This window comes from Anomalospiza imberbis, chromosome 1 (genome assembly GCF_031753505.1).
Source record: "Anomalospiza imberbis isolate Cuckoo-Finch-1a 21T00152 chromosome 1, ASM3175350v1, whole genome shotgun sequence".
In the NCBI taxonomy this organism is placed as follows: Eukaryota; Metazoa; Chordata; class Aves; order Passeriformes; family Viduidae; genus Anomalospiza; species Anomalospiza imberbis.
This window is the reverse complement of record NC_089681.1, coordinates 5,476,846-5,485,928: the sequence shown is the minus strand read 5'-3', so window position 1 is coordinate 5,485,928 and position 9,083 is coordinate 5,476,846. Positions and strand designations below refer to the sequence as shown.

Genomic DNA, 9,083 nt, shown 5'->3' with positions numbered 1-9,083 from the left:
CTATTCCAAAAGATCTTTATTCTTCTTTCCTCATCTCCCACCAACACCAGCATTTTTAAAGGCTGAGTTGTGCTGCTTCTACCCACCTTCTGTTTTTCTAGACATCCATGTATTTTTACCAACCCCTGAGGTTTTATGGCAAGTCTCACCATTGTTTATTTTAAGTCCCAGGCTCTAAGATCATTTGACCACCTTTAACAAAAACAAATCAGACAACCAAAGATGTGGACTATCATTGAACATCCTCATTCTTGCTGTAAAAATAATTTATAAAATATTTTTTATTGAGTGTTAATCTTATTAATAATATTTGCACCAATGCTAGAATCTCTGCCAAATTGGCATCATACCTATCTTAAACCCATGAAATAAGTTTTGCTCCCTAAAATAATTCTAAGGGGGACTAAGTTGAGACTGCCTATGCTTGGTTCATTCCATATTTCACATAAACCCAAAGTTCTATCTTTAAAAGATGACTAAGATCTTAAAAAGTGACCAAAGGTGAAAAGGTAAAAAGGCAGTACAAAAAAATATAGGGATGAACTGTTCCTCCATTTACCAAGAAATTGTGAAACAACAAACAGATCTGAAGAAACCAAAGGAAAACAGCATCAGATTCTGCCTTATGAAGAATTCAGTGAATATCTTGGCATGAGCTGTAGGACAAGGAAGAAGAATCAGTGAAAAGTGAAAAGTTGCATTTATTGTACCTTTTTGCACTACAAGGCTTAGTTAGTAGCCCTGCAAGTGGACAACTGAAAAGATAGCTCATATAACATAAGAATATTGAGATTGAAGGACATTACAGATCATCCAGTCCTTGTGTGTGAATGAAGGATTAATTCATCTGAAAACATCCTTGGCAGGTGTTTGCCTAATGCATTATTAAAAATTTCAGTGACAGAGATTCCCGTCTTGGTAAACAATATTCTTCATTGTTTGTTGTCCTTAAAAGTTTTTCTCCTTTTCTGACTTGAATGTCTCTTGCTAAACTTACACTAATTATTTTTTTTTTCTGCCAACAGTAATATGAAGAACATTTTATTCTTGTCTTTCTGAAACAAACTTGCCACATCTGTGAATGCAAGGGCAGTATTCTCAGGAGCAAAAAGCCCCAGACACAGTATTTTCTAGGTTCCTGTTTTCCTCTTGATCCCTCCTACCCAGTCCACATCCAGATTTTTTTCTGCATGGTCCATGTGTCTTGAAAAGTTATACTTTGTGCTGGGCTCAGGATATCTGAGGCCCTTCTAGTGTTCAGCAGGGTAGAAGGTTATTTTCTCTGAGCCACTTGTTTAAGCATCTCAGAAATGACAGAGTTGTTCACCAGTATCACCTTATTTTTATTTGGTGGATTACTAATGTCTCCACGCCCTCTTCTGAGGACTTCTATCTAAGCACTCAGTCTAAAACATCTTCCTGGGTATCTGTGCTATGACATTCAGTCATCATCCACCTGGATGATGTCTCCCAAAGCCATCCTTCGAATAGACTGCCTCCTCACAAGAGATGCTTCATCCATTTCCCTTTGCTTTGCTCCTTGTTCCTTCTGCTTTTTAGACACATTTTCAATGAGCTTGCTGGCATCACTGAGGGTTTTTTGTGTCCGCTGACCTGAAGTTTTCTTCGTGCCTTCTCCCACACTTGGATCCATGGCCTTTAAGGGTTTGGCTTTCCCAGTGTCTTCCTGCTGCTCTTTTGTGTGTCTTAATTTGAATCGGCGCCGAGAAACCTTTTGGCAGGGGTCAGGGATGCTGTCAGGGCTGTTGGACTCTCCATGCATGTCAGACACCTGGAGAGTGGGGATTAATGGTTTACAGAGTGTCTTGGGAGCCTCCTCAGCACCTGCCTGTTTAGTCGGCTTAGAGGTTGTCTCTGAAGGCAAAATAATTTGGATTTCTCCAAGGGGTTTGCTGCTTTTAGGGGGTAGGGGATCATCTTTGTTCTCCAGATCAGCCTTCTCATTCAGCTTTATCTTTTGGAGGTTCCCCAGCTCCCCTTGAGCCAGATTCTTTACCCGTTTCACATGGAGTTCATTGTGCATAGAGTTGATCACCATCAGCTTCTGGGCAGCCATTTGGGCTTCTCTCTGCATACTCATAATCTTTTGGAGCTGGGCTTCTTTTACTTCCACAGGGATCTCCAGAGGGGCCAACTTCACTGGTCTCTTCAGGGTAATGTTCTCTGTGCTACACAACTCATTTGCACGATGCAGGCTGGGAGACAAAACTCCCTCCCTTTTCACCTTTTCTGGACACAATTTTTTCTCTCCCTGGCATAACTTCTCTGAAATCCTTGGAGGTGGAGGCTGGAAACCAAGGTTTCTATGATCACTTCCTGGCTTCCCTCCTGCCAGGAGGAGAACTGAATTTTTCTCAGGCTGCAGGTTCACAATCGTGACTTCACTGACAGTGCAGTTATACTTGGGCTTTTCTTCAGCCATTGGAGCACTCTGAAAGAAAAAAATAGATATGGAGATCACTCTCCTACATTGTATTAATCCTCAGTTAGGTTTTTATGCAATGTTTGGAAGTTTGAAAATAGTGAAAACTTGGTGTCTTTTGAAGTGTACTCCTGTTAACCTTAAATCCTAATCACTGTGCTCCTTAAACTGCCTCACTCCAGGGTAATCCAAAATAAAGGGCATATTTAGTCTCCATATCTAGAGAATAAATTAACCTGACAGCTGAGGAATCAGGGCTTTTCTCCTTCATATCTGTAACCAGTGCAACTCAAACATTTCCATCCCTCGTCCTACTCTGTCCCAGATATTGACTCCTTTCTAAGCAGTGAGCAGTGTACACTGCACTCACTAATTTAAACGAAGCGTAGGACTTCTACAAAACATGGAAAATACAAGAGAATAAATGTTAATTTGGGGAAGCTGCTAGTTGAGGTTCAGGCACGGATCCTTCTCTTTTCTTCTGACATTCTGTGATCTGGACTTTTGCATATACTGATATGTGCTTTATAGGGTAGAGTAAGTTCCTTCATTTCCACCAAAATTCTGCCTCCTTTCACAAGGTACTTTTCTGTAAAGAAGAGACCAACAAACTGATAATGATTTTACTCCTGTTAATGGAAAATACCCTGAAATGAGCCAAGATGTTGTTCAAAATACTGTGGATATTGTTCAGTTTCAAAAACATTGTGTCTGGGGTATTAACTAAAGACACTGCTAAATGTCAGATGAGGCAAACCTGGAGTTATTTACTTGCCCTTGTTCAGAAAAATTTTATGGCTTGGCTGAGAAATAATTTAAGAATCAATAACCACTGATCATTATCATCAATAATATAAGAATCTCATGGTACACAGGTCTTTGCTGTTCAACTCTCTAGTCCTGCATGGGCAGTGACAGGCGCATGGGCAGCATCAGGAGATGGGGTCTGCTCTTGCTTCTGTCCAAACTAGGAAGTCCTCCTCCCTAAGGTAACTTTTTCGTTCCCACTCTGGTCTTTGTACACACTATAGGTTTTATGGGAGAGACAAAAACAATATTCTTGGCTGTATCTCAGTATCTCAGACTTCTAGACCTTATTATCACAAAGATATGTTATTAAATTATAGTATTAACCTGGTTTTCCTCTGACAAATAAAGAACATGAGCTCCTTTCATCTCATCTAATTAAGTCTGTTTTGCTAATTCCTGTTCACTGTTATTGGTGGGATTTTTTTTAAATACCCAAGCTTAGTATCACTGTAAATAAAAATTATACTCTTCTTGCCCTTTCAATTTCTTTCTGTTTTCCAGGAGAACATGTAAGGCTGCCCATGGCTCTGTAAATATGAAGTGAAATAAAATAAACATAAATAAGCCCTTGTACTAAAATGTAGGCATATAAAGCTATGGGAACAGAATGAAAGCTGTAATGCAAATGGAGATATGGGAGTGGAAAGGAAGAAAAGACAAACAATGTAGTATCAATGCATTATCATTTTGGAAAATATTTTGATTAAAAATACTTTTACTTGCCTTTAAAAATCTAGTGCTTGTCTAAAACCCAGCCACCTAGCCAAGCCTGTAGAACAACCTGCCTAGACAATGTATCTTTCTACCCAGGGCCATTTTTTGTTTCCATGCTGGTTTCAGACAATAGTGACCAAGTGATTGGTTCATTCTCTGCTGCACTCTTCTGAGGACAATTCAGACATGTTAAGAAGGCTTGGAGAAATCTTATACTCTACCTAAATCTGACTGGAGTCCTAATGTTAATACACTTAAACCCCATCCAAGGCCCATGTGCAAGATAAGCTGCATCCTCTGTTCCCATGTACACATTACTCAGTACCTTCCAGAAATATCCATCTGCTATGTATATACTCCCACTTAAAATTTAATTAAATAATTGGCCCAGTCTTGTAGAGGTAATTGCTCTGTGCCCAAAATTCCCTTTGCAGTCAATGAGAGACCCATGTGAAGAATGAATGCTTCAGGTCCTCTAGATCAAAGTACTATGATAGTGATATTATGAAAGGGACCACCATCCTTTATTTAGAAACCACTACCTTTGTGTAATGTAAACACTTTCCTTCCTGGTCTCAGCTTGCTGATCCTTCTGATATAAACTGCACAGTAATGGGACAGCAGAAATAGAAGTACATTGCCACTATTTAACTAAATTTACAATATGCCCAGTGGCAAATTGGCATGTAGTGTTTCAGATCTAGAAAAGTTGGTGCCCCCTTTAAAAAGGAATCTGATGTCCCTCTAAAGCCATCTTAGTATCCAGACTTAGGTCACTAGAGATAGGTGCTTCTACTATTTGTAACTAATTTTGATTTCAGGAGTCTGCTCATTGAAGAACAATAAACACTTGATTACAGGCTAAAAGTGAGATTTGGAAGAGTCTTACAGAAACCTTGCACATCAGCTTGATGACTGGATGAAGAGAAGGGACTGAGCTGAGGTTCCTTTCCAGTATTGGTCCTCACCTGTGTTGTTCTACATCTGATAAAATCAGACAGATACAAAGCAGCCTCAGGCACCCTGAGGTGTCCTGTTGGCACACACTTGGCAAAAACAGGGAACCAAAGGGAGCCAAGCACATAGCATGAGTTTAGATAACCTGACAACCACCTGGACTTCAGCCAGGAAGTCAACCTGTCAGCAGGGAAAATAAGCAGGTTGTTGTGCTGTCACAAAGCTCTGCAGGGCTTGAGATCCAAACCACTGTTTTATGCACGTCACTTCCCTGTATGGCTCCAAAATACTTCACCAATTCAGTCCTGTCGTGGATATACCTGCCAGGAGGTAATATTTGGTTGGTAGCATACACGTTTATAGATACATCATGATTGAAGGGAATCCTCTAAAAATCTGAAAGTGTTCAAGGTCAGGTTGGATGGAGCTTTGAGAAATCTGATCTATCAAAGTTGTCCTTACCCATGGCAGTGGGGTTGGAATTGTTTTATCTTGAAGGTTCCTTCCAATCCAAACCATTCTATGAATTTATGATCTTCACTTCCTTTAAAAATCCCTGTTTTCTTAGTCACCCTCATGAGGTTTCCTCTCCTTGCTCAATGAAACCAAATTTGTAGTGCATTTCATAAGAGTTAAAAAAAAAAAAAGCAAACACGTGCATGGGCACACACACAAACTCTTCCTACATAACAAAAAGCTTTAATCTCATTGCTACAGGATAATCTGTAGTGATAAGCAGATGTTACACAACTCTGATGCTTTTCCTTCCCATCATCATGTGTATCAACTGATTGCTGCAGTTCAAAGGGGAGGACAGAAATGCCTAAGAAAGGAAGTTCACAGATCAAATCCTCCAGCTTATCTGACTGAAAGCTTCTCCCAGAGTGGATTTTATTTTAGTTCAGTTCCAAAATAAACCCCAAGCCTTCAGTGTGCTTTAATTCTCCATGTGATGCCTGAAGCTCTGCCACTGAAAACCCCTCTGGCATGTGCAGATCCATTACACATGCTGTCATTCATCAGGGGACAGAAACAATTCAGTTTAAACATCTAGGGATGAATGGCTTTTATTCCACTGCAGATCGTGTATGTACAGTAAATAGCTCAGGTCATCATGAATGAACAATACAGAAAACAGAGACAGCACCTGAATAATTCCTAGAAAAGCCTTAAATATGCACCCGTGCACTCTGTCAGATGGCATCATTATCACACCTGCAATGTCAGGGACTTAAATCATCATTTTCTGCGCTAGAAAAATTTTAGAATGTTATATTGTCTGTGAGCCAGTGAGTCTGAGGAGGTCAGAGGGTCCATTGGGCTGAGAAAGATAAAACATAACCGTGTTCATAATCACCAGTACTGAGTACAGTGCTAACATCACACCTGGTTGTTTTGGATCCCAAAACAAACAGGTACCAAGGTGGACTGACTAAAGGGATTTCATACAAATAAATTCTTGCTGTGTTTCCTCAGTGCAGGATCCAGAGATAATATCTCATTCTGCTACAACTCCCTTTGCACCACTGCTATCTTAAAACAGCAGTGGCAGCAAGAAGAGTTTCACAACAGAACAAAGAAAAGACATTTGAGTTCTCTGAAAACCAGCTCATTATCAGGGAACTGGTTTCAAATCCCTTTTCCACCACAAGCTGCTCATGAGATGGAAGGGAAGATGTTTTTCCCTCTGTTACTGTGTTTTTCATCTGTAAATTTGTACTGACTCCCTGTCTGAACCATAGGGCACTAGAGAGTATAAACTATTTAGCAACAGGAGAAATGAAGTTACATTAGTTTCCAAAACAGGTTCAATTCCAGGTAATGTAATTTTCAGAAAACAAGCGCTCTGTAAAAGGTGGTACCTGTTGAGTAATCAAATCCTTAAAAAAAAAAAAAAAAAGCTATGATTACTTGAAAATTATGTCAAGTACAAGTTTTGTAGAGGAGTTGTTCTTACATTTTGGGTTTTTTTTTGAAGATGAGTGAAGATTTGGGGCATAACCTAGTATTTGCAATCATTAACCTGAAACAATGCTTTGTGAAAACATTTCAAATTTGTTCATAAAATTTGGTGGATCTTAAGAGTAATTACTCAATTTTATACAATTTGGCACACTCTTATTCCTAATGTTATTATTATTTTAATAGCTCCTCTCTGAATTCATGAGGAGACCAGTTTGAGTTCTAGGAAACCCACAGCAGATTGTCCCTTGCAGGCACACTCAATTTCCAAACCATGGAGTCTCCAGATTTCCCAACCATGGAGTCTCCAGATTTCCCATATGCCTCTCAAGCTTTACTGAGCAACCTCAGTCTTGGGAAGCTTCTTATTGGGATTTGCAATATTGCAGGAAAGAAGGGGAAGTGCAGAACTCCAGTCCTAATGACAAGTAACTCATGTAAATTAACTTTTCCAAATTCCACCTCGAAACAGGGACATCGTTCCTTATTTAGATCACAACAAAAATTTATAAAAAATGAGCAACTAATATTAGACTTCTAAATTCAGATTTAAGATATAAATAAATGACCTGTTTTTCAACAGTAGCACTGGATTTGACTCCTTAAATTCAGCCAACTTATTTAAGGATCCAGACTGTAACTCTAAATTCCAGCTTCAGCCTCAAAAATCGTAGTGCCAGTTGTTAGAATAAGGAGATTGATTTCCCAAAGTTCTGAGCACCTCTGAATCCCTGCCAGTTCAACAAGACTGTGTGAGAAGTAAGGGCCTGTACATGCAACTGGACCACTGCTGACCAGGGGGTGTGTGTCTGACATCACAGCACAAGCCTAAATCTTCTCACTGCTGTGAGGGAAGAGAGGCAAAAATGAAAAATGCAGTATTTCCTGCTAACTACCAGCTCCAGCTTATGTTACATGCCCAGAAAGATCACTGCATGGACAGAACCTGCAGAAAAAGAGATTGAGCTCTTCCCTTGCTGTTTTTTTTTCTTAATTTAGGGCTTGGCACTGTAAAATCCAGAGTGATGGAGCTATCTGCTGTGGTGGGAGCTCATGCCTAGGAATTAATGTGGTGCCCTGCCCTATCCCACTGATAACAGAGGCCAGCACCTTGGAGTCAGAGAGAGCAGCTCTGCCATCACTCAATCTGCCTGTTCTCTGGGTGCCACTCATCCATTGCACTCAGAAATACCCAGGGAGACAAGCACCTTTTCTCAGCTCTGCCAGGCAATATTTCATTCAGAACAGAAGATTGAGCATCCCTCTCTTCTGAAAAGGTGGTGTCAGCAGTGCCATTATTTTTCTTAAAATACATGGACTAGAAAATTCACTTCTTCAGAGACCCTCAAGCCCACATATCCCATCTCTCCACAGAGCTGGAGTTTCATTTCTCCTGCCAGAATTGTTCCTTTTTTTTTTTTTTTTTTGTTTTCTTTGGCCAATTAGGCCATAAGTGAAAAAGTGACATGACTGCATGGTCAGGTAGTAAGGGCAGCTTTGGATGCACCCTTTGACAAGGACAATTTAATACAATTGGCTTCACTACCAAAATCCTCTAGAATGTCCAGTTATAAGGCTAGAAGCTGCTCTCTCACTTTCTTACCCCTTGCTGCAACATGTTTTTTATCTTCACATCTCTAACAGAAGGATTTGAGGTTGTTTCTAGCCCAGGATTGTCCCATGTTTTTGCTAGGCCTTGCTCCCAATGGGTTGCTTCAGGTTTAGTTTCCTCAGCACTGTGAATTCCCTGTAGTAGGAAGGGATTTGGGGAGGCATTTGGGAGCAATTTTAAGGCTCTGAACAATGGACAGGAGCCAGCTCTGCCCTCTTCAGCTGTTAGAATCCAGTCTGAGCTGGGTGCCTGAGACACCCTCCACAGTGCTGGATAGTGACCAGCTCTGTGACAGTCTCTGAAAGCACCTACTTCAGACATCACCTCAGACTGGGGGTCACTCATCTTCCAGGAGATCCTGTCCCACTTCAATGACTTTGTGGCTCCAGTGGCTAAAGGTAAAGGAGAGAAGCTCAGACCAGGGAGCCAGCAGAGCTCTGGAGCCTGCCAAGGGGACTCCAGCTCTTTAATGGCTGGGACAGGCCATTAAACCCTTTGTGATAATTTTCTTATTCACATTCTATGGCTATTACTCACTTCAGACTCTCACTCCTAAAATACATTTTTCACAAGTTTCTATTAAAC

The 9,083-nt window shown here is 40.5% G+C and overlaps 1 protein-coding gene across 3 annotated transcripts; it reads right to left on the bottom strand.

Moving 5' to 3' along the window:
- Positions 1–1,210: 1,210 nt before the first annotated feature.
- Positions 1,211–5,326, bottom strand: LOC137474631 (uncharacterized). 3 transcript variants are annotated; one of them, XM_068191580.1, is made up of 3 exons: positions 5,015–5,326; positions 2,018–2,452; positions 1,211–1,792 (listed from the first exon to the last, which is right to left on the bottom strand). In XM_068191580.1, the coding sequence occupies exons 1-3, from the start codon at positions 5,054–5,056 to the stop codon at positions 1,442–1,444; spliced, it is 828 nt and encodes a 275-aa protein (XP_068047681.1). In that variant the 5' UTR covers positions 5,057–5,326; the 3' UTR covers positions 1,211–1,441. The 3 variants fall into 3 exon arrangements, with proteins under 3 accessions (XP_068047681.1, XP_068047603.1, XP_068047525.1); XM_068191502.1 differs by having other exon boundaries at positions 1,211–2,452; positions 4,936–5,326; XM_068191424.1 differs by having other exon boundaries at positions 1,211–2,452.
- Between the last annotated feature and the right edge of the window lie 3,757 nt (positions 5,327–9,083).

Bases quoted from the DNA above. Each gene is read 5' to 3' on its own strand.
- LOC137474631 (XM_068191424.1), bottom strand. From the start codon at position 5,056: ATGCTATGTGCTTGGCTCCCTTTGGTTCCCTGTTTTTGCCAA. The intron at 2,453-5,014 runs GTGTGTGCCAAC...TTTTTCTTTCAG, and splicing joins TGGTTCCCTGTTTTTGCCAA to AGTGCTCCAATGGCTGAAGA.